At 45.5% G+C, this 24,123-nt stretch overlaps 1 protein-coding gene across 8 annotated transcripts in view; it reads right to left on the bottom strand.

Moving 5' to 3' along the window:
- TIAM1 (TIAM Rac1 associated GEF 1) overlaps positions 1–24,123 on the bottom strand; it is a 382,305-nt gene that overhangs the window by 133,281 nt on the left and 224,901 nt on the right. For 4 of the 8 annotated variants that reach the window (XM_042999074.1, XM_042999077.1, XM_015542057.2 and 1 more), the window contains 2 exons: positions 10,783–10,959; positions 854–1,827 (listed from right to left, as the gene is read on the bottom strand). In XM_042999074.1, the coding sequence (XP_042855008.1) occupies positions 854–1,816 (963 nt within the window). In that variant the 5' untranslated portion in view covers positions 1,817–1,827; positions 10,783–10,959. Of the gene's footprint in view, positions 1–451; positions 594–853; positions 1,828–10,782; positions 10,960–16,787; positions 17,026–21,823; positions 22,087–24,123 lie in introns of those variants that run through there. The other 4 variants (XM_042999076.1, XM_042999075.1, XM_042999079.1 and 1 more) reach the window with 4 other exon arrangements.

Below are 24,123 nucleotides of genomic sequence, written 5' to 3'. Positions count from 1 at the left end.
CTGGTCCAAGCAGGAGGGCTTGACAGGTCCTTATGCTCGTGTGGGTATCATTACCGGTTAAGGTGGGGAGTCCTCTTTCCGTTAGCAAGACACTTCTTAAAAACCCTTGACAAATGTCTTCCCACCCACCCTCTCGTGCCCTAGACCCCCTGGCAGGCAAGTTGAGCATTTTCACTCCCATTTTTCAGAGGAGCAACTAGAAGGCAGGGTTTGCCCAAGGTCACACAACTAGTTGGCTGCAGAGTAGGAACTGGAGCCCGCCCGTGTTATTCCTTCCGCTACACCTCCCTCCAGAGACAGGGCTGGCCAGCATCGCAAGGAACAGGAAATTGAAATGGCTCCTGGTAAGGCAGGAAGGCTGCCAACCTCCGAGAGAAGTTGACAAATGACCAGAGCCCGCCCTGAGTCGAAAATGCCTCCTCAAAGGAGCTTCCGACTAACCCCTTCCCACCTGCGGTGCTGGAGACAGGAGCTGTAAGAGGCCGCAGCCCACCATGCCCATCTGTCCGGGGAGAGGAAGGAAGCTCAGAACCAGCGAGCTGCTGCGGCAGATCGGAGTTGGACAGGCAGTCGCTTCCCAGTAAGAACTTAGCAGCTTTATTCTCACTCCCGCCACATCACCCCCCCCCCCCCAAACACACACTCCTTCCTTCATCCCACCCCCGCCCACGGAACAGGAAGCGGGGCGAAGCAGAGGTGAGGCCAGCCCTCGGGGAAAGCGGTACCACCTGCAGCAGCCACCGGGCAAACAGGGCACAAGCCACTAAGAGACGGGAATCTCGCGGGAGCACAATCATGCACTAAAAGTCATGCACCGACTCCAAAACATGGAAACAGACTTCGGTCACTTTACCTGAGTTGTTTTTGCTCTTCTGCCTTGCATGCTGTTGCTATGGCTAATTTGTGGGTTGGTGGCACCTTCGGAAAGACAGTGAGATTTCCTACAGGGGAGTGTGTTGTAATTACTGTACGGTACAGACTCTTCAGCAGCAGCCGGTGGCATCTTATGGTTTGCAAGCTCGGGGATATCAGACACCAGATTCCGACAGTAGCCTGCAAATTTGCTCCTTGGCCCCCCATTTGCCGTCACCCCGGAGTTTTTCTGAGCGTACAAGTCACCCAGGGAATTGGCACGCTGACAGGCGCTGAGCCGCCGCGGACTCGCCCGGGGTTCCATCCCCCGAGCCTCCTCACAGTCTTTCTCTTCAGTGGAAACCAAGATTTCTTCGTTGCTTGTTAAATGTTCTTGGCTCAGATCGGAGAGTGAGAATTCCAGGCTGTCCTCCCGCCAGATGTCTGCAGATTTGGAGCGCTTCTTCTTAAAGCTCGCCGTCTCCATGAAAGCGGGCCCATTGGATGTATAGGGACGCTGCCTCCTGCCCCCGTCAGCCAAGTACGCAGCGTCATCCCCGTAAAGCCTGCTCTCCTCCGAGTCTGGCATGCTCTGCACAGAGGCGGCTGTGAGGACGATGCTGCTGTCTACGCTGGGAGCGACGGAAGAGTCGGTGTACGACACGGGTCTCAGGCCCATATCCACTCGGTCCACCCAGATGGGGCTGCCGAAGTCCTCCAGGGCGCCTTCTTGGGAGAAGGGCTCCAGGCCATTTTCGGCCAGAGACTGGGGGATGCTGGGCGTGCTGCTGGACCGCGTGCTCACTTCGGAGTTCCTGTGGATCACCTTCCCCGAGGACGCGTGCCTCGTCCGCCGCGCCTTGTGCGACAGGCGCAGGGAGCGCGACGTGTGCTTGCGGCCCAGGCTGGCATGCTTTTCTCCATAAAACTCATGCTCTACATTTTGACTTTCTGCGTTTCCCATGGTTTTATGGTCTGTAGCATGGGGGGGGGGGGAGAGGGGGAGGGGGGAAAAAGGAGGGGATAATTGAGTCACCAATGGGTACGGGCAGTTCAACAGAAAAGAACTCAGGGTGCAGGGCGGGCAGACAGCTTGGCAGGTCACAGCGTACCCACCTCTCTCTACCCACCCGGCAGGTGCTCGGTCTCTTACCCGGTGGCAGGTGAGAACCAGCGTCATCCACTGAGATGGGCCCTCCCGAGATGTGTGAGAGGAGCCTCAGCAAGATGTTCAGACAATGAAACTCGTCTTTGTCCAGAGGGCAGCTGCCTATGGGGAACCTGCCACCGTGCTGCCTCCATGAGGCTACCAGCCCTAAACTCTATACGTAACAAAGTTCTCAAACCCCGAGAGCACAAACCGAGGGGTTGGGCAAATGCGTCACTTTCTGCTTGAAACTACCCGTATTTCAAACAACAGTTAACAAAACTCACAGGTGCATGTGATAACCCCCTCCCTCCCGATGGGTCTGCTTGATTCAGACTTCAAAAATCAATCAGAACTGGGAAAACTCAAGATGTAAGTCCGATCAACTCCTCCTAGTTTTTCAAAGTCAAAAAGGAAAACGGGCTTGCTGCTTTTTATTATCATTTTTTTTTTTTACCTTAAATTCCACAGCATTCTGAAAACCTTAACTTGCGGTGTTTGGGAAGGGGTGCGGGCAGAAGAAAATAGAAACCCCGCTCTCTGCTTAGCAGCAGACCATTGGGTTTATTTCTGGCAGCAAATCCAAATTGAGAACATTGATCTGGCACAGAGTGCCTGCAAACAGACATTCACATCATGAAACCACTAAATGTGATTCCGCCTTTTGGGGCTGCCCAGGTTAATCCAAGTCCTTCCTTAACATTTCTCCAGTCTCTCGCACTGACCTGGTGGCCTTATCCACCATAGGAAAGAGACAAACCTTCCAAGCTCAGCGATTGTGACTCCATTGGCCTATTCTCCTTGCTTTGCTCTTTCTCTGTACCATTCAAATTGTAGGCACTCGGGATATACACATAAAAGTGGCCAGAATGGAAAGAAGAAAAATATAGTAGCTGGACATATTCCTGAGTTGATTTTTCCAACCACCTACACATTCATTCAGAAAATATACACTGAGCACCTACCATGTTCTTGAAGCCAGAGATACAACAGAGAACAAAAGAGACACATTCCCTACTCTCGTGAAACTGATACTGTAGCCCCGGGAAGGCACACAATAAAAGTGAAAGGCACCAGGGGGAAATGGAGAATGAATTCCCTTACGACCACGACAAACAGCTTGGAATGCCCTGGACTATAATAATACACGTTCACATTGATCCAGAATCATTCCCTAATCTCACTGTTCTGTCTGAAACACTGCATTGGCCGCCACAAGCGCATCATCACGGAAACGAAAGTGGCAACAGGAAGAGAAAACCTCCATTTCATGTTCCAGTGAGTTCATAGGTAACTCATACAGGCACCAGATGTTAAGCTATTCCCACACTGGAATATTCCCTACCAGGTCACACATCATATGATTCTCAGAGGGAACTTTCCAAGAAGGAGGATCTCCTTTTTACTGGCAGTAAGTATATTTCAAAGCAGTTAAACTCATGCCTCTCTGACTGGCATCTTTAAGAAGAAAAGAAAAGAAAAAAAAAAAACCTCAACTCACTGGAGGGAAAAGAAACAGATCAACTGTCCAAACACGACCATTTATGGGATCTAGAGTCCAAAGAATATCATGTGCTGCATTTTTAAAGTAAAACAAATAAACATTTCCATAACTAAAAGCCATGACTAATTTCTTAGAGGTTTTTTTTTTTTTAATAGACGTTAAGATCCCTGGATGTATCTATGTATCTATGGTTTACCAATAAATAATACAGAGCTCAGAACAAGTGTTAGCCATGGTTCCATTTTAAGAATCACAGAGATTTAAGTTTAAAAGCAGGGAAGAATGACTGTGGAAAAAGTGAATGAGAGAAAAGCCAAATTGTCACCTCACACCTCAGGCCCACCAGGGGGACTCTCCTCTACCATACGTATCAAAAGCGTGCAAATATAAATTGACAGACATATTCCCGACAACAAATTTTTGGTTAGGCTTGTTTCTGCCAAGAGAAGAGTAATCAAGTTAAAAGCCTCAGGAGAGGTTTCCTAAAGGAAATGGGCCCAACCTTCAAGAATTACAGCGTCTCCATGCATCATCGTGACGGGTCCTGTTATATTAATAGCATTTTTAGGAGCAAGATTCTTTTCAGCCAGCCAAGGTAGGAAAGAAGCCATTTTTATCTTCAGAACTAGAATTTAGAGATGAATGCCAAATCTCCTAAATCCTACCAAGAGAAATTCTCAGGGGATGACCTACACAGAGTCAGCAGGAAGTCTGAGGCTGCTAAAGAACAATCCGTTTCTAGGGACTGCTGCAATAGCCCTTGGTTGGAAAGCTTTTCCAGAAAGGTCGGTGACAACCACGAGGGCCCATGTGGCCTTGGTGGAGGACTCAGAAATAACAGAAGCATGAAAACTTGAAACTGCTCCTTGCATCTGACAGACACAATCTCCCCTTGCAGGGACAACCCCCCACCCCCTGCCAGAGTCAACCCCCAGAATGTGGCCCAATCCTTTTCATGTACAAATGTAAAATGCCAGCTACTTCCACTATCTGAGTACCTCCCTGTTCTCGGTTTAACCCTATCGTTTATTTTCATTTCAAACAAACAAACAAACAAACAAACAAACACCCAATTTGTATTTTACATTTGCACCAGCTTTGTTCCTGTGAAGCAGGAAGCAACTTCAGGGCAGAAAAGTGGCTTTCAATTTCTTGGTGGCCTCTATGGAGGCTAGAAGGGTTCGACTCGAGACAAGGAGTCAGTAAACATTCATGCGTTTTAGTAACAAAAGCAAAGGGCACCTCACCAACGTGATCATGGCACCATCAGCAGGTAAGAGAAGAAAAATTAAGGTGAGACTGAAATGCAAAAGCCAGGATAGAAATTAAAAAGAGGAGCGTCAGGGAAAAAAAAGGAGTACTCAATCTCAAACCAGAAACCATCACCAGTTTTAAACTCATTAAAACTATCACTTCCTTATGTAGAATGTTAGTGGTTCCTAACAGCTTGCACTTTCAGGGGGCAGTGGGAGGGGTATTAAGCAGGAGGTGCTGGGTAAGATTTTATTACAAGAATAAATCTCAGTATTTAAACCTCTCTCACACTTTCTTTTCAAAGGTCTAAGTTCTGGCTACTCTAGCCTGCCCCAGGGCCTTTGCCCATGCTCTTCCTTCTACCCATAACTCTCCTTCTCTCAGGCATCTACCAGGCTCACGCTCCAGTTCATTGTAATTCTGACTCAAATGCTGCCTTCTCAGGGTGACCTTTCCTGGCCTCTCTACCCAAAATGACAACCCCTCCTGCAGACCTCAATCCTTATCCCTCTTCTTTGTTTTTCTCTTCCTCCTTAGAATTTATCACAGTGGTTAACAATGTATTTCACTTATCTTTTTTTATCCTCTATCCTTCCCCACTACAGCCTAAGCTTCAGGAAAGCTGAAAGTTTTGCCTTGTTTACTGCTGTATCCTCAGTGCCTAGAACATTGCCTGAAAGGTAAAAGGTGTAAGGTGCTCAGTGGAAAAATACTGAATGAATGAATGAATGAATGAATGATAAAATGAACTTTCACCTAGGATGCAACAACTCCTACAACCACAATAAAATGTAGGTGTGAATGTTAACACCACACACACTGGGTAAAAATACCACAGTGTGGACTAGAGAAAACACACATCAGACTTAAACACGCTGGCCTCTCCCACCAGGGTGCCTTGAAGACACTCCAGTCTTCAACGTGCCTGTTGCTCTGTGTCCCTTCCACCTGAAGACCTGTGTAGGTCCCTCATCCCAGACCATTCGACCCTGCCCCACCGTGCTCCCCTCATCCCCCAATTACCTGGCCAAAGAATGAAGGCCTGGCACCTGCCTCATGTCACTTAATTCTTGTCCTCAATTCATAGCTGCGTCCTCTTCTAAGAGAGGACCTTGCAGGGGTTTAGGGAAAGGCTCAAGAGTCAAGAGGATACCCCTCCCCATTGTGTGGGTGGACAGTGCAGGACAGCTCAGCCTAAGATGATCCAGACACAATGGGGGCATGGGCGACAGAGTGGGGCCACAGGCAGGGGTCATTCCGACAGGGTCAGAAAACCGAGATTCTCAGGGTCTGAGCTCAAGGGCGCTAAAGGGAACGTGACTCTCCAACACCACGATCTGTCTCTTAATATGATCAATTTAATTTTTTAAGTAATCACTGCAAATTCCTGTAAATCCACCCAATTAAATACACAGTGAAAAGGTATCTTAAGGAACTTTATCAAGAAGTATGGTCATTAGGGTGGTTCATACATTCATCAGCTAAGTGGTCCTTTCTTAAGGACTGCTTTTTTCAATTTATTAGCCTGCTTAAACTTATAACTACATGTGTACATTGAAAAAAAAAAGTCAAACTCCTGGCTTTGATAGTTTACTCTAATTATTTAAGAGTCAACCATCAGGGGACACTAGGTGAAGGGTATACTTTCAGTATACGAGTTCCTCTGAACCTGTGATTATTTCCAAATGGAAAAAACAAAGCCTTACCTGAAATATTGTGGTTAAACGAAATTTTTGTTTAAAAGTGAGAGTTCTGCAAAATGAAACATTAAAAATTTTTTTTAACGTTTATTTATTTTTGAGAGAGACAGAGACAGAATGCGAGTGGGTTAGGGGCAGAGAGAGAGGGAGACACAGAATCCGAAGCAGGCTCCGGGCTCCGAGCTGTCAGCACAGAGCCCGACGCGGGGCTCGAACTCGTGAACTGTGAGATCATGACCTGAGCTGAAGTCGGACGCTCAACTGACTGAGCCACCCAGGCACCCCTAAAATCTGCTTTTACAGCTGAAAGCCATTGAAAACATTCTAATATAAGTTTCCACAAATTAGGCAATAAGAAATAAGCATGCACTGAGCATCATCTAGCATCTATTATTAGGAAATACAAAGCAAACACAGACCAATGGTCTAAAATGAGGTTGAACTGAGAGGTAGAGTTGAGTGGCAACGCGTTTCTGTCTTAATAAATAAAGTCGTGTGCAAAACTGAGTTGCTATCGTCTGGTGCCAGCCAAGGTTCAGATGCAATATGGCACCAGGACAGACCCTTCCCTCGCTGATAAAAACTAAAAACTTGGGACCAAAGGAAAAAAGCAAGTACCCAAAGACTGCAAAGTGTAAGCAAAAGCAAGCAGACTGGGGAAGGGAGTCAAAACCTGAAGAGGCCATGCACACGGGAGTGAGTTTCCTGGTTTTCTCTCCTAGCCTTGCCCAGAAGGCGTTCACCCAGCATACCCAGACACAGGCGAAGCAAAAATTCTCAGGACATGCCCGGCTGTTCTGGCCAGAGAACCAAGGTAAGTGGTCCCTGAAACCAAAGGAGTGAGGGGGATCTCAGAGAACAGAGAGGCGGAGAAGCAAACCCACTCATGCTGCGTATAAACGCACATGAGTTCCGGGCTCACCCCTCAGAGGCACATGCCTCGGACTGACCCAAAGCAAGACGGCAAAGGCTTTGAGAACTGAATTATGATACAAACCACAGCCCACGTCCCAGATGAGCCAGCGGCACATGTGGGGGACAAGTGAGACCAAAGTGACACTGGAGCCACCACCCACCAAAGGGGAGGCAGAACTTGTCATCTGAACCTTGCCAGGCTGATTACCTGCCAAAACAGCGAAAAAAGAAAAGACCAACATTTTCCGGGTGATTTTAACAGGACTTGGGGTCTCCCGATATAATACTTAAAATGTCCACGATGTATTCCAAAGAACCAAGAAAAGCTAAGCAATTCTCAAGAGAAAAGACAATCCATAGATGTCAATGTTCAAGTGACCCAGATGTTGGCATAACAAACAAAGACTGTTAAGGCCGCTATTACATGGTTGAAACCACAGCCCAATGTATCCTGGGACTCCCACGCTAGGAAACGAATGCAAAGCGCACCCAAAGTGATCAAAGGAGTGAGGAAAAATTCGTCGAGGTTAAAATGTTTTTCTTCTGAAATCTCCTCTCCAAAAAAACTAAATAAAATAAAGCAGCTACTCTGTGCTCCCTGAGTAAAGGTAAGCACTCTTGAAATAAATGGAATCCTCAATGGCTTCCAGTGTCTACACAAAATCATTATGAACATAACTATTGTATACGAGCAGAGGAACAGAACACAAAAAAGAAAGGTAAAACGTATTATGATCCAAGAGAGAACATGCAAGCTGTGTCTTTAATCACACTGATGTTACGTTTTCCCCCGCACTGCATGAGAAAACATTCCAGTTAATAGAAAATCACCCCACGGCCAAGGTCTCTGGGCAGAGAGGAACAAAGAAAAATATTCCTGTAACTTTACATTGTACAGAGGAAAAAGGGGGAGAGGGGCGCCTGGTGGCTCAGTTGGTTAAGCATCCAACTTCAGCTCAGGTCATGATCTCGTGGTCTGTGAGTTCGAGCCCCGCATCGGGCTCTGTGCTGACAGCTCAGAACCTGGAGCCTGCTTTGAATTCTGTGCCTCCCTCTCTCTCTGCCCATCCCCTACTCTCACTGTCTCTCTCTCTCTCTCTCTCTCTCTCTCTAAAAAAGAAATAAACATTAAAAAATTAAAAAAAAAAAGAAAAAGAGGAAGAGAAAGAAGAAGATACAATGGAAACCAGAAATAACCTCATCACCTTGAGGACTAAGGAGCCTGGAATAATATTTTTATGGTACGGCATATCAGAGTCCCTAGATAAGTCAAGCGATTCAAGCGGTACCTCAAACACACAACAGAATGGCCCAGCCCTTTCCCTGAAGAATGGGAAGGCTCCGAGTGGTCAAAGCCCAGTCTTGTGCGTCAGCCTGCCAAGGTTTGTCCTGTTCAGAAGTAGACAATCAAAAAGGAGAATTCTACTGCTGTTGCGGTGGAACATCCCTAGAGCAAAACCCTTCTTATTCTCAGGAAGCAAAACTTACATTTGCGAAGTGCATCCAAGAAACTGGCTTTGAGCAGGTTAAAATTTTCTTTAAGAATATTAATAGTATTTCACTTTCTTAGGGCACCTGGGCGGCTCAACTCTTGATTTCAGCTCAGGTCACGATCTCACGGTTCATGAGTTCGAGCCCCCAAGTCGGGCTCCACACTGAGGGTGCAGAGTCTGCTTGGAATTCTCTCTCTCTCCCTCTCTCTATCTGCCCCTCCCCTGCACACACCTGCATGCACATACTTCTCAAAATAAATAAACTTAAAAAAATAATAATAATAATAATATTTCACTTTCTCACACGCACGTGAGCACACACACTGGCAACTATTCTGGATAGAGCGATTAGGGGAAATTTTAATTTCCAAAAGTTATATTTTTTGGATTTTCTAAAGTTTCTACACTAACCCTGGAATTCATTTTAAGGAAAGAAAAATAAGTAAAACATGTTAACATGTTGTAAGTCCCTGGGTTTTTTGGATAATTGAAGAGAGTGAGGATGTGGGCACTACATTGACAGCTACAACAAACGACACCAAACCCAAACTCAAAACAGATGGCTGGGGAAATTACCTAAGGTAAAAAGAACACCATCTAGCTTGGACTTCATCACGCTTTCCCTACATTCCAACAGCACTCGGCTTGACCTGTTCACATGGCGTCTGCGATGTGGTTATTTGTACACTGATGTGCTGCTCTTGATTTTTATGTATCCCCTTCCCATTTTATTGTAATTCCCCAGTGGCAGGGACCATGCTGTACCCATCCATGTCCTGGTCACCTCTAGATACTCATTAACACAGATCTCTTCACTGGGAGTGGTCGCCGTGCAGCCCAACTCGTAACAAGGGTACTTCAAATATAAAAACTGTTAGGGCTCACGAGTGGGCCCGAGATGACCCAATTCGAATCAGATTCAAGTCAGAAGGCAACTATGAAAGCCAGGTTTCTCTGTCATTTGGCAAGGACATCGTGAAATCCAAGCATAAGGCATTTAATGATGTATGTAAATTATAATTATTAATAATATAATTTTTTCACTCCCCTGAGGTATTTAAAAACTTATTAAAATAAACATAATGATCACCCTTCTATGACTTGAAAACAGACCTCCACATTTGCAGGAGAAAGGACGAAATGTATTTATTTCAAAGTTAAATTTGAAGCGAAAATCACAAGACAACAGATTGCAAATTTAAAATTAGCTTCTGGTGGGAGGTCTTTGGTTTCAAGCCTGTTTTTTCTCTCCTGGAGGCTGAGCTTGAAGACAGGGGTGGGGGGGGGTTGGGGGGGGGGAGAAGCTAAGATTACACGGAGACAAAGTTCTGAAAGTTTCTGCTCAATCTTTACAAACCCATGAAAAATGTTTTTGCCAAGTCACACGCGAGCACCCCTAACATGAGAGACTAAACAGGAAAGTTTTGCAACAAATAAAAGATGATCTTTGATTTAGAAAGATTATTATTTTGACTGTATTTATTTTGCTTTTTAAAGATTATCCAAACCACAAACAAAATATATCATTGTTTTGAATTTAAGATTTTGCAGCTAGGTTTGTCTTTTTCAAACATAATCCAATATAAAGATGCTGAAGCTCAGGGATAAATTTAAAAGACCCCGAGGGCAATTCACAGGGTGAGAAAAGATTTCATAGGTACCAGGCTTTTTCTTTTTTTTTTTTTTTCTTTTTTTTTTTTAAGCTTTAATGCTAATGCTTTTGAATTCTTAGATGGGTGTAACCCTAATCCAAAGAAGTGGTTCCAAATTCTTTTTCCCATGAGCTCCACGCAAGACAGCAATTCCAATTATGCTAAAACATATCTGTCCCTCCCCCCTCCCAACCCCACCTTTGAAGCATTTCCATTAATTCATGCAGACACATATACAGGCTCAAAAATACATATACAAACCTACCTTCCAAGGCAACAGTGGTTCCCAGCCCAACGTGCCCCAAGAGCACTGTGGCATTTAGATACTGAGATTGGAAATGGCCAGGCTAAACAGTGACAGGGGCTGGGGCAAGGTATCAGCACCTGTCCCTCGCGAAGGCCGTCATGGTCTCATCTGAGTCTATGAGGAGGTGCCAAAAACCTGGAGAGGACCAAAAAGAGAAAGGAAATGGTCAGCCAGAACACAGAAAGTGGGCCTTTTTTTTTATGGAGCCCATTTTTCTCAATTCTCCAACATCCATGTTGTGTGCAATACCCCACCCCAAATCACACAGTGCAACAGTTGGCCACAGGTACAAAGTGACAGGCATAATCAGATAAATAAATAAGTATGAGTGTGTTTATACTGATGGGAAGAAACAGTCCCACGAGCTACATTATCATTTTCCCCTATTTCTGTGGACAAAAGTATCCGATGACAGAAACAGGTTACTTCGGATGATTTCCAGGGCTCTTCTTCCTCTCCACAAGGTCTCAACGGACAGACACACATACAAGGAAACAAGGGAGTCTCAGCTATTACCAAAGCAGGGCTAAATTTATAATGAAGGTTGAAGAAAATGTTAAAAGGCAGGAAAACCAAAGACCTAATTAAATACACAGACCTCGTGGCTTACATCTTTGCAGCTGGCAAACTTCAGAGACCACTCATGAAGAATATGCACAGAAAAGAATTTAGCAAAATATCTAAACTGTTATTTAACACAGAAGAGAAATTGACAAGGATAACTCCACGAACGTGCAGTTTGGATGGTTTTTCGGCAGCTACTGAGTAAGAAAGGAAGAGAGACTGCGGGTTCCCTGGGGTGGCTGCACCTCACCACTGTCCTCCTGGGCACCCATCTGTGGGGCAGCCCGCTGCAGCCACCCATTGCTGGTGTTTTCAGCAAGGCGAGAACACGAGGCGCCAAACGCTTAGAGCACGAACGCGGAGAAAACTGCCTATTTTGTGGAAGGCAACCCCACAGGGGCAGCCAATAAATAAATGCACACATCCACAGAGAACAGTAAGTAAAGTTGCGGTTGCTTCCTTATCTTGGAAACCGGGCTATTGAACCTGAAGTTGGTGACTCATGCTTGCAAGAAAGGGAGCGCTCGGCCTCGGCAACACCCCATTATTAGCCTACAATACGTGCCCTTTCCATAATACCCCCATCGCTGGCTTGTTCTCACTCTTCCCCTAGGCATCCTCCTGAAGCTGTTCGCTGCAAATTTTCCAATTTTCAAAGCAGTTCCCGAATTGCTTAGGAACTGGCAGAAATTAATAAGCAACAGCCCATTTATATTGAAATGGACTCATTACGGTGCCAGCTGCCAATAATTTGCAAGGCTGGATTCTTGCTGGCAAACGGGGCCTGTGGGCGGCTGCCCTTTCCACCTGCACAACAGAAGCTGATAATGCATTTTTTAAACACTTTTTTAAAAAGTACACATTTTATCTACCAGAACGAAAACTTTATCTATATGCTTGTAATTCCTGAGTAGAAGAAAGATTATGGGGAAGAAGATGAAAGTTACAGAGCATTATTTATAAAACATGCAGGAGGAGTGCCTGGGTGGCTCAATCAGTCGAGCATCTGACTTTAGCTCAGGTCTTGATCTCACAGTTGGTGAGTTCGAGCCCCACGTCGGGATCTCTGCTGTTGGCGCAAAGCCCGCTTCGGATCCTCTGTCCCCCCTCTCTCTCTGCCCTTCTCCCAACGTGCTCACTCTCTCTTTCAAAAATAAATATTTTAAAAAATAAAATAAATAAAACATGGAGGAAAACAAAATTGAGTTGTATCTGGTATCATTTTTGCCTGATCTTGGTGGGAAAAAAAATTCTTACCTGAGACCCAGGGTGCAGAATTGACCTATGACGTGGACTAACGAAGAGCCTCACGTTTGTTCTTTTGCAATCAGCAGATATGCTACGGCTGCCATGTGCCAAAAGGCACCCACTTTGCCTACTGTGAGTTAGCTCCACCGTGGCCTTGAGACTGTGCGCCATGGCACCTTGAGAACTATTAGTCCTCTGAGTTTTCTTCAAGAACCGCAAAGAATTCAGTTTCAATGGGAGGCAGCAATGCACCAAGCTCAGCGCTGGGGGGGGGTTGTGACCCTGAGTCCTTGCCGCATGCATCAGGTCAAATCTCGGCTTCACCATTTACTTGCAGGGTGGTTTGGGGTAAACTGTAAATATCACCCCTCTACAAACAGAATGGCTCCCAGACCACTGGGTTATTACGAGCACTGAGTAAGATCACCTACGTGACATGACTAGCTTAGTGCCTACCCCTTGGTCAGTTTGCAGTAAACGTTAGCTATTATTCCACCGTTATTTAACATTTGTAAGCTGTAAAAATACTCGCTATAGAAGGCCACCGTCACAGGGACTTCCTTAAAACATGATGCCTAACTCACTGAAACTGGGCTCACAAGTCACCTTAAATCTGTTGCGAGGCAACAAGGGAATTGATTAATGCCGCCGGAAGATGTGATCTACTCGATCTGTCACAGCGCAGGCACCGCACTGACTCAATCTGGCAGCACCAGCGGCCCGTTGACGTTACGCTGATGGGACGTGAACGCGGAATGTACCACGTTTTTCAGTCTCGTTCTAATTCATCGTCAGCTCACATAGTCAGTTTCTGTGTCAGGTGTCAACCAGTTTCCACAGGGAAGTACATGTGCTGGAGGTGGGGAAGGAATTACCAGAAGGAATCTCAGGCTTCATCTACCTGCAAAAATAGACAGGGCTGAGGGGTCCCGCTGCTCCCACCTTCCCGTCTGATGGGAGCTAACAATATGACGGGTGTCAGAAATAGTGTGTCCATGACAGTTAATCCATAGCTTTTCCTAAAAAGTCTGCCAGGCCGGAACTCTTCTTTTTCACCTTCAAAAAACACTCATAAGGGGCAGCCTGTCGTTTTTAGGTCCTTACAAGTTCCAGACACCAAAGTATATAGAGAAAGGGGTACTGTATTTGCCCTCAAAGTATCCAAGCTCGTGTAGAAGGCTCTATTACTTATGTGACCTTGGGCAAGTATCCATCCTGAAACTCAACAGGAGAAATGTGAGATTATCTCCCTTACTTTCTGACCTACAAAGATTGTTAAAAGACAGAAATTAAAGAATCAACACAAAACATTACAGGAACTATAAAATGCTACATAAGTATGTTCACTCTTTTTTTTTTTAATCTTTTAAAAAAAATTTTTTACATGTATTTATTTTTGAGAGACAGAGCACAAGCGGGGGAGGGGCAGAGAGAGAAGGAGACACAGAATCCGAAGCAGGCTCCAGGCTCTGAACTGTCAGTGCAGAGCCCGATGTGGGGCTCGAACTCACAAACCATGAGATCATGACCCGAGCCAAAGTTGGGACGCTCAACCAACTGAGCCACCCACATGCCCCTAAGTATGTTCACTCTTAGGCTATTCATTATGACTTAGTGCCCAAAACGATTCCATGATTAGTGAATTAATGAGAATCAGGAAGTTTCCCCTCACCCTGAACCTTAAAAATAAGAAGCAGAGGGAGGAGGGTTATAGAGATCTCGGATCAAAATTCTGAACAAGTCAGAATCTTGAATATTTATATGTAGTAAGCACCCAAAAAAATAACTTTTAGTATTCACTTAGTCTAAAAACCAGTACTGGATAGATGGATGGATGGATGAATCTGGGTCATTGAAAAATTTTACATGGTCCAGAAATTAAAGAAAATTCACTGGTCGTCCTCTTTACTTATTTTTATACCATTACTTTATTCAACAAAGGACTCAGTAGTGTGTGACTTTCCAAGATACATGATCTAAACCAGAATAGAAGAAATTACTACAAGCCAACTCAAATTGGGAAAACATGGCACTTATAAAATTCGCAATTCCAAATCAATTGCTCAGAAGAAGGATGAATGTTCTTGGTACTAAAATCAGACAGGAATTCCCACTGAGATCCTCTGAGGCCACTGTGATACGATAAGCAATGCCGTGGACCACATCCTTCCACATGGGCTCAGGGACACATTTCATACGGACGTTTCTTCTTGATAGCCGATTAAAAAAGAAAATCACAACTCAGTGACGGAAGTTCTGAAGAAGCAGGACACTGCTGAAGAGCAGAGAGGCTGCATCCTTCCAGGAAATTTTCCTTAATCACTGTTTGCTCTCCACAGAGTGCTGAGGGGTGGTGAGCTTAAGGTAGGGTTCTCTGGCTCATGCCCAACTATCGCTGTGTCAAGCTATGACAACCATCCCCATCTGGCATGAGGGGAGGGTTCCATGAGGGGGGCGTCTGTTTGCCTTGTGTGAAAACGGACACTCCAGGCCCACCTTCCCCTCCCAGGATAACCATGTGACCCCTAAGGGCAGAACCAGGATTCTTATCACAGAGGAACGAGCCATGACAGGGGCTCCAAACTCCTAGCGCATGAATGACATACGTGGCTTCAGCCTGGCCACGTTTTCGAGACAGGTGAAAACAGGCACCCAAATCAGCTGAACAAAATCCCTGGAAGCTCCCATATCCAAACACTGCACTAGTTTCGAGCAATGCTATTTCCTAGTAGATCCAACTGTATCCCGAGGTAACTGAGGAAACATGTTCATAGAATCAGTATTTTTAAGCCAGCTATAAGTCAAGGAATCTCCGCTAAAATAATAACTTTAATTTTAGAACGGTGAATCTTTGGCAATACTTAACCAACAGGTTCAGCTGGGACAGACATTACCATATTTCATAGGAGTAAAGTCAGTGTGTTTCAAAGTGAAGTAACATGTTCTACCCCAACTAAGCGCGATCTACCATTTATGGAATGCTTAGTATCTGTCTGGCAGTGAGTCAGTGGCTTTAGGCCAAAATACTCTTCTAAGTTTCCCTCAGTTCTTGGTGTTTATTGTCTTGCAGCTACAGTTGGACACTGGTAACTGCCCATGCATACAACTCCAACATTGCATCACGCACCACGAAGCTCCCTCCCAGCTTCGTCCAAGGGTGTTTGGAAATCCTCAGTCCCAAGGGGCTGTGTTACACAGCTGGCCATCAAATCTCCCCAGATATCCCACGGCCCGGCCCAACAAGGGCTCAAATGGCACCCAGCTTACTGAAATGGACTTAACAGCTTTTTCAGGACAGACCATGAGAACCACGTAATTTCTCAAAAATCTAAGTAGCATCATTCCCACTAGGAAGCCATGAAGCTCCCGAACACTTGAGAATTCCACCCAACATTCCCGGAGTAGTGACCATGTGATATCAGAGCCTGCTCAGCTCAATTTCAAGTTTGAGTCACGTCAAAAAAGCACGTCCATGTCATTGCAAGAGGGAATAGAACATTTGATCTCCAAAGAAAATGGATGTGGACCACAGTTAACTGCTAATGCTGACATCTGTCCTTCAGCATTACACCACGTTGTGGCTTAACTTCACAGGGTGTTCCCAGTACCCGGGAGAGGACAGGACTCTGTCGAAAGTGCTTCCATACCTCCCGTGAGACCTAACAGACTGTACTATCTTAAACCGCACACGAGAATAATCCTCTCCAGAACACATCAATGCCTTAGATAGGAGAGATTTCAAATGACGTCTTTTCCAAAATCAAGTCACCCAGGTCTCTTTCCTTGAGCAGACCTGCCTCCCTTTCTCATTCCAGCTGGAGGCCTCCCCAGGCACAGGAAGAAGCCTCGTATCCCAAGCCACTGGGTGACATGGGCGTGGTGGGTTAGAGCAGTTCCTCTTTCACTGTCAAAGGCTACAGTTCCAGAAGGGGAATTTGGTTCTAGCTCTTTCTGGCTTTCCATGCCGTGGTGTGTAGCCTGGAGACAGGGGAGTCTCCACTCTGAAGGACACGGCCTTAGCTGAGAGGAGACTCTCAGGCTGAGAACAGACACCTTCTCCAGGCCCTCCCAAGTGACCCAGCCCTCGAGAAAGGGCAAGCTGCCACTTCCACGCTGGTCTCCCACCCCTACAACCCGGCCTCTCCCTTCACCTGTTCTCTCGCCGAGCAGCCAGGAGGGACGTCTCTCAGCCCAAAATATAACTGAGATGTCATCGGGGTCAGAGCAGGATGTGGTCTTCCTGGCGATTTTATTCCGTTTGCCACCACACAGACGCAACAGTCCCCTGACCTGGAGCTGCCTTTCCCACGCAGAATGGGAGGGCCACTCTGTGAGTCAGGGAAGAGCTCCCTGGGGGAGGCCGTGCACCCAAGCAGCCGGTGTGGCAACTGTGCCTGCCAGCAACGAGGATCAGGACCGCCTTCAACAGCATAGAAGAGACAGAAAACACCGCCAGCCTCTCTGGAGAGCTTATTGGGCTGGGGCGCACCAAACTCGCACAGTTGGTCTCTCGTGCTTGAGCCTAAAGGGTCCATCAGAAAGAGTCACTACCCCCCCCCCAGCTGGTACCCCTTCCTTGGCTCATCTCCTGCTGCTGGTGGTATTTGTCTTGGCAGAAGGCATGTATGAGATGGCAACATTCTCTAAGAGAAAATGGCCAAAGAGATTTTGGTAAACCAGATACTAAGGATGGAAAGGAAGGAAGAGAAGCTAAAAATACGAAGTGAGTGTGAATATTGGATTAACAACATAATTTAGTAACCAAAACTCAATTAGCAAGTATGACAGCTGGCAAATGTAGCTGCCCTACATAAAAAGTGACGGTGTAATGGGTCCTGTGCAATACCATTGGTAAGGGGATAGTAGGAACATCAATCCTGATACGTGTTTAGATGGTAACGTAGAATTTTAATCAACCACTAAGGAAAACATTTTAGTGCAGCAAAGAATCTTCTACTTCGATGTCGAGTAAAATAATTTTTTAACAAATTCTTAAAGGAATTCCTCCCAAGGATTTTCAAAATGGGGGTGATTCTTTTCCTATAAGTCTTCATCTTCTAAAAAGGAAGAAATTAGGGCTCACTCCTAAAATAGAGTAACAAGACAAGGTTCCACAGACCTAGCATCCCAAGTCACTCCCAGGCTACTCAGCCCCAAATGCTCCTTTACGCTCTCATTTTAAAGGAAAAACCAAACCAAAACCAAAACAAAACTTTTTAAATGACCTCAATTTTTTATTTGCAATTCACTTCCAACTGTCTTGCAGTTATAAAATTAAGACTATAAGCTCCAGCAGGTAAAACACAGTCCCTTATTCCACTGGTCCTAAGAAACACATTTTTCACTTTGAACATTTCTGAAATTGAATGTCCCTTACAATCTCAATGGTGTAGTGTGGTTTAACTGGCACCATTTTATTTCTTTCTTAGTGGTACATAAAATAGTGGTGTTTCCTACAATTGAGAGCATCTTTTGAAATAGAGCATATAGGGGCACCTGGGTGGCTCAGTTGGTTAAGTGTCTGACTTTGGCTCAGGTCATGATCTCTCAGTTCATGGGTTCAAGCCCCGCATCGGGCTCTGTGCTGACAGCTCAGAGCCTGGAGCCTGCTTCGGATTCCGTGTCTCCCTCTCTCTGTCCCTCCCCCACTCAAGCGCCTGCTCGCTTGCTCTCGCGCTCTCGCTCTCTCTCTCTCTCAAAAATAAATAAACATTAAAAAACTTTTTTGGAAATAGAGCATATAAAAATAGTTTTTAAATAGTTATGCTTATGGCTATCTGAAAACTGCTTGTGAATGGTTTGGAGAAGAGCTTATATAATTTTGCTGACTCCTACCAATAGTTAACCAACACTTATTGAGCACCTATTGTATGTCTGGGATGAGGAAACAGACCATTTCCTTATGATGCCCCAACTCTGAGAATACAAACAATGGTCACTTATCCACTTAGTAACAGGGCTGTAAAGGCTCATCTGGCATTAAGAGTGAATAAGAAGAAGAAACAGGTTAATTCTGCTAAGAGAAGCTGTCATTTGAACCTGGTCCTCACAGGCTAATAGGATTTGGCTCAGCTTGTGAGGATGGGAGGACATAAACAGGGACAGGAGGGGATCTGCAAAAAGAGAAGGGCAGAACTTTCCAGGAAAAGAGCAAAGGCCCTAAAGGATGAAAGCATTAGTCCAATGTTGTAGAGAGGCAGATGCACGGAAAGGATCTGGGGGCACCTGGATGGCTCAGTCGGTTAAGCATCCAACTCTTAATATTGGCTCAGGTCATGATCTCACAGTCGTGAGTTCAATCTCTGCATCAGGCTCTGCACTGACAGCACAGGGCCTGCTTAGGATTCTGTCTCTCCCTCTCTCTGCCCCTCCCCCCCAAAATAAATAAATAAACTTTAACAAAAAAGGGAGCTGGAGGTGATGAGGCTAAAAAGATGGGTTAGAGCTATGGATGCCACACAAAGGAATCAGACAGGATGCGGAGTAGAATATGTAATGGGACTTTATTAGCAGAGTTACATAATTGAACATGTTCTCCCAGCCCCCTGGGCAGCAGGGGAGAGAAGGTGGAGGCTTGTTGCAAGCAACCAATCAGGCAGTGTTTAGCTGGAGATAAAGTGACCTACACTGGGCCAATGGAGAGCCCTGAAGTAATAAGAAAGGCAGGTGGAGTCAACAGGACTTAGCAGCCACATACGTAACTGTGAGAAATGGGAAGAGAAGGAGAAAGAGAAGGAAAAGATGCTTCTGAAGTTTCTAGTTTGATAACTGACAGAGAAGGTGACAACAACACCTTCCACCATGAGGCCAAATAGAGCACTCAATTCAAAAGTGTTATCCTTGAAAGGTGGGGATTCATAGTGATCCTACTAGAGATGTAGTATCCGTTCCACACAAGGTCTCAGCACAGAGGAACACATTAGCATGGCATAGGAAGGAGGGAAGGGAGGGAGGGAGGAAAGAAGGGAGGGAGGGAAGGAAGGGAGGGAGGGAGGGAAGAAAGGGAGGAAGGGAGGGAATGAAGGGAAGGAAGGAGGAAGGAAAGAGAGAGAGAAAAGGAGGGAGGGAAGGAAGGAAGAGAGGGAAGGAGGGAAGGAAGGGAGGAAGGGAAAGAGGAAGGGAAGGAAAGGAAGGAAAGGAAGGAAGGAAGGAAGGAAGGAAGGAAGGAAGGAAGGAAGGAAGGAAGGAAGCCCTGTCAAAAAGCTTGGATCAGGAAAGATTTATTGAGACACAAATATTGGCCAATTCCATTGTATAATCGAAGAATTTTAAACACACACACACACACACACACACCTCGGATGACCTGTGAGAGACCAGAAGTTTAAAACATGATCTCAACTACTTCTTCTACTGACTAAGCCAATGGCTATAATAACTGGCTTAAATAGCATCGATAATTTAACACAAAAATAAAAGTATGCTGCCTCAGGTTCGGTGCCACCAAGTTAAAATGTAAATCAGGTTTGAGTTCAGCCGCCCTAACTCTCTAAAACTCAGGATACCCACTGTGCCCTTGCCTCACCCTGAGACTGGGCTTATAATTCAAGTAAGACCACCGATTGCAAGGCGGATGCTCCAAAGCCATCCAGGTCGTAGTGAAGTGCATCTGGAATGCACAATGCACAAAGTAGTACACCAGACACTCCTTCCAACGCAGCATTTGAGGACAATGACTTCCCTTTCCGTCAGTGAGTGAAATGACAAGGGACAGCGGACCTCGGGCAGAGTTCTGGTGTTGTCGGAAAAGCCAGGGAGCGTGGCACGCGGCGATGGGTTCATGGAGATGGCCGGAAGGATGTGGACTAACTCCACAGCCACAAGCTGAACACAACCTCCCTGAACACCCATTCTCCTTAAATGAACAGGAGGGTCTGGAAGTTTCTATGCTCCTTATACTTGAAAAGAAGTCCATGTGTCTTCAACCTGCTTAAGTTACAGTGTGGAAGGGGCATAATGAGAACCATCATGAGATTCTCTTTCCAGCAAATACATGATTCAAATCAAGGCAAAAAGTGCCAGGGAGCTTGGCCCCAGAAACACAAGACGGAATAACCGATTCTTACTTTAAACGCTGGTGCAAGATCTTTTGGGCTGAATAACGACCAACATTCATCCTAACTGAATTAAAAATTGGGAGGGAAATGAAAAGCACATGAGGTGGCTGCAGACTGGGTTTTTAAAAAGTAGAAGGGAAAAAAAAAAAAATCACATGACTTTTTTATGACTACTCCCTGTAGTCAAAAGAGGATAATCAGCCTCTCTCACATAAAGACAGTTCCTGGGAAACCATGGGAACGTGTCTGAAACAGTGATACATCAAAGTCCCCGTGCAGAAAAACTGATACAGAACATCGCGAAGCAAATCTGTTTCTTGTATGACGGCAACTAGCTTAGAAAGCTTGACATTCATTGCCAAGTAATATCTATGAGACCACACACAACGCAAGTGAAAAGGACACCAGCCTGCCTTCTAAGAACTAATGAGGATACTCCTGTCCAGGGCACTAGTGTGCAAATGGTTTTTATGGGCATCCTCATTCAATAAAATAGTTCGGAGCATACCCCCCCTCAAACAGTGTGAGTGTGCGTCATTACTCATCTAATTAACGTACAAATTGCATACATGAGCTGTTGTTCAAATAAATTATGCACATTTTAAATTTCTGTGTATGTTTATAATGTGCATAATTCATGTGAGCCAAACAGAAATACACAAACATGTAAATGCGCAAGATAGAAAATATTAATTCTGAAATTTCCTTCTCGTGCCCTACTGAAATCATCTCGCACATCCATCTGACACGGACGGACGGCTACGGTTACGGTGCAGAGGAAGCTGATCTGGAAACCAAGACAAAATAAGAGAAGCTCACAGGAATGCCTCCTTCCCCGGCCGCATGAGCCCAGCAGGAACAAAACCACCCAGGGTACCTACTCCTTCTCCTCCCCCTTCTGTCTGTCTTGTTTCACCTAAGACAGGCTTTCCGTTTCTTCCAGGGGCATAACTGACAGGTGGGGTCTACGGGTTGCAAAAGAACTCTCTAGCAGCAGAAATCAGGTCATCGTGATTTTAAAAAAGAAAAAGAAAAAAAAGAAACTATCCCCAAATCTGTTGCTAATTTTTGTTTTCTAAGCCTATTTGACAAATTCCTCAGTTTCCCCATCTGTACACTCTAAATTTTACCTATATCTCAGCCTTCTTATGAAGCAACATCACAGCACTGTCAAAATCTCCCAGAATCTTCAGGAACCTATCACCAGGTTTGAAACGTGCTGAAAACTTTAGGCTGCTCTGAAGTTCTTCCGCTGATAGGCCTAGGTCTCACGAGAGGCCGTTAAATTGTGCTTTTTGCCATCAAGATATCAGTCCTTTTACCAATACTCAATAAAACAATGCCATATGTAGCAAAAGAAAACGCTATAGGAAGGAGGGACTCATTTTTGCAACTTCCTCCTCTCCACCCACCACAAGACAATGACTGGCCAAGAGGCAATAAGCAAAAACAAGTTTCCAACGACGGTTGCATTTTTTGGTGTGGGGAATCCAAAACGCAGCCAGGCTAAGTAGCCAAGAAATATCAGTCAAATGGTCTGGAAGAAAAAAGGCCAACAACAACAACGCACAAAGAAAAATCATTTTTGAAATATTTTTGAACAAAACTTTGGTCCTCCTAGGTGGGAAGAAAAGGTTTCGTCTTCTGGAAGAAATCCTCATTCTGTCTGGCCAGGTCCCCATCCAGACAACCACCGGCAACTGAAGGAGCTCTCACTGAAGAGTTCCAATGGCCATGGCCTCCCGGCAGCATCTGCCCCCTCCCGCAACAGCACAGGATTCCTTCCTTTGGATTCCACGCACTTCGCCAATTTGCCCCTGACCCCGACCTGCCCACAGCCTCCTACCAAATTCTCCAGACGGAGAACTTTTCTACTTAACGGACTCACTTCCTTCCACCCTCTCAACTATCTGAATCTCAGTCTTCAGCACAAATCCCTCTTTGAAACCCCCTTCTGGACACGTCCATGGGGCTAACCAGTGACAGTTCAAATTTGACACACTATTTAGGGTCAACACCTCCCACACGTACGATTCCTCCCAGGAGGCAGCAAGATTTGTCAATGTAACACAGACTTTGGGATCAGTCAGATCTAATCTTCACCTGCCATCGAATGTCTTTGTGACCTTGAGCCGGTCCCCTAACATTCCTATAGATCACTTTCTCCATCTACCCAATGGGAAATTTGCCTTGAGGGTTTGTACTGAGAATTAAGTGAGGCAATGTATGTGCAAACAGTCTTCCTTAGTACTGCATTGGGGTTTCCATGAACGTTAATTTCTTCCTTTCCATCTTCTCCCTCTTCCCCTCTTCTTCCTCCAAGGTCCCTGAAGTATTCTCTATACCCTGCCCCTTTGTATTCGATCCTTCAGTTCAGGTCTCCTTGCCTTGAATCCCCATCACTAACATCCCTCTCTGCTGCCCACTCAGTGCACTCATCACCGCAAAACCAAACCAATGCATATATTCAATGTGCATTTAATATCCTTACAGAATGTAGACACTGGAATCCCTGCTCTGCTACCTGACATGCAAACACCCTAGCATAGCCAGCAGAGAGAAGAGCCATAGGGATAAAGGGGCATCTTTCTGAAGAGTCACTTTTACTCAAAGATTTGCTCAGGAGGTGGGGGCGTCTGGGTGGCTCGGTCAGTTAAACATCCGACTTCGGCTCAGGTCATGCTCTCACAATTCGTGGGTTCCAGACCCACGTCGGGCCCTGTGCTGACAGCTCAGAGCCTGGAGCCTGCTTCAGATTCTGTGTCTCCCTCTCTCTCTGCCCCTCCCCCACTCACACTCTGCGTCTCTCTCTCTCTCAAAAACAAATAAACGTTAAAAAACATTTTTTTTTTTAATAAAAAGAAGATTTACTAGGAGGTTAGTGAGAGCAGAGAAGTTGGGGCCAATTGACAATGGAATAAACTTTTAAATGTGTATGATTTTTTAAGGTGAAATACCCATCTTTTTCCCAAAATAAAATGGCACATGGAGTGGTTGAAAGTTAACTCTCTTTTTATGGGGGCGTTTTTTATTGGAAAATTGTGCAAAGCTCTGGGCTTCGAAAATTTGCTTTACCACTTTCCTCCTCTGAATCCCCATAGTTATCAGTTAGTAGAACACTTGTCTTAATCCCTCTCTTCTAGGAGGATCACAAGGTCCTTGAGGGAAGGGATTACAGCTTATCACTTTTTGACATGGTGTTCCATGACACATGTCCTCTGTGTGAGGCAGGGTTCTCCAGAGGAAGAGAACCAACAAGATGTGGATGGATGGATCGGTGGATGGAGAGACAGATATTTTAAGGAATTGATTCGTGCAACTGTAGGGGCTCGTAAGCTCACAATCTGAGGGGCAGATCGGCAGGCAAGAGACCCAAGAAAGAGATGATACTGTTGTCTTGAATCCAAAAGCATCTGGAGGCAGAATCCCT

Source organism: Panthera tigris, chromosome C2 (genome assembly GCF_018350195.1).
Source record: "Panthera tigris isolate Pti1 chromosome C2, P.tigris_Pti1_mat1.1, whole genome shotgun sequence".
Taxonomy (NCBI): Eukaryota; Metazoa; Chordata; class Mammalia; order Carnivora; family Felidae; genus Panthera; species Panthera tigris.
The sequence above is the reverse complement of the archived record's forward strand: the minus strand, read 5'-3'. Positions and strand labels throughout refer to the sequence as shown.